The 308-nt window shown below is 61.7% G+C and overlaps 1 protein-coding gene across 1 annotated transcript in view; it reads left to right on the forward strand.

Annotated features, from left to right (window-relative positions):
• Position 1: 1 nt before the first annotated feature.
• The window catches only part of LOC127743920 (uncharacterized), a gene marked incomplete at its 5' end in the record, with an annotated part of 6,513 nt that continues 6,206 nt past the window's right edge, over positions 2-308 (forward strand). The window contains one exon of the mRNA XM_052256135.1: positions 2-308. Within this exon, the coding sequence (XP_052112095.1) occupies positions 2-308 (307 nt within the window).

Genomic DNA, 308 nt, shown 5'->3' on the forward strand with positions numbered 1-308 from the left:
GCGAACTCCGCCGGTGACGCTGGCGGCGATTGTGGGTTGTCCGGAGCTCCACCCTCTGATCTCAACTCACTTTCTCTCGGCTCAGCCGCCAATCAACACCCTCGCCCTCCCTGACCTCTCCAAGATCTACCTCTTCGAACGCAAGCCCAAGGATTCCAACGCCGAAGTCCCGCCACCGCCTCCTACGGTTGTCGGCGGGGTCCTCAAGAAGGACTGGCTCCTCAAGCACCGGACGAAAGTTCCGGCCGTTCTCGGTGCTGTGTTCAGGGCGGAGCACGTGTTTGGTGACCCTGCTCAGTGGCTCAATG

Source organism: Arachis duranensis, unplaced genomic scaffold, assembly GCF_000817695.3.
Source record: "Arachis duranensis cultivar V14167 unplaced genomic scaffold, aradu.V14167.gnm2.J7QH unplaced_Scaffold_165934, whole genome shotgun sequence".
In the NCBI taxonomy this organism is placed as follows: domain Eukaryota; kingdom Viridiplantae; phylum Streptophyta; class Magnoliopsida; order Fabales; family Fabaceae; genus Arachis; species Arachis duranensis.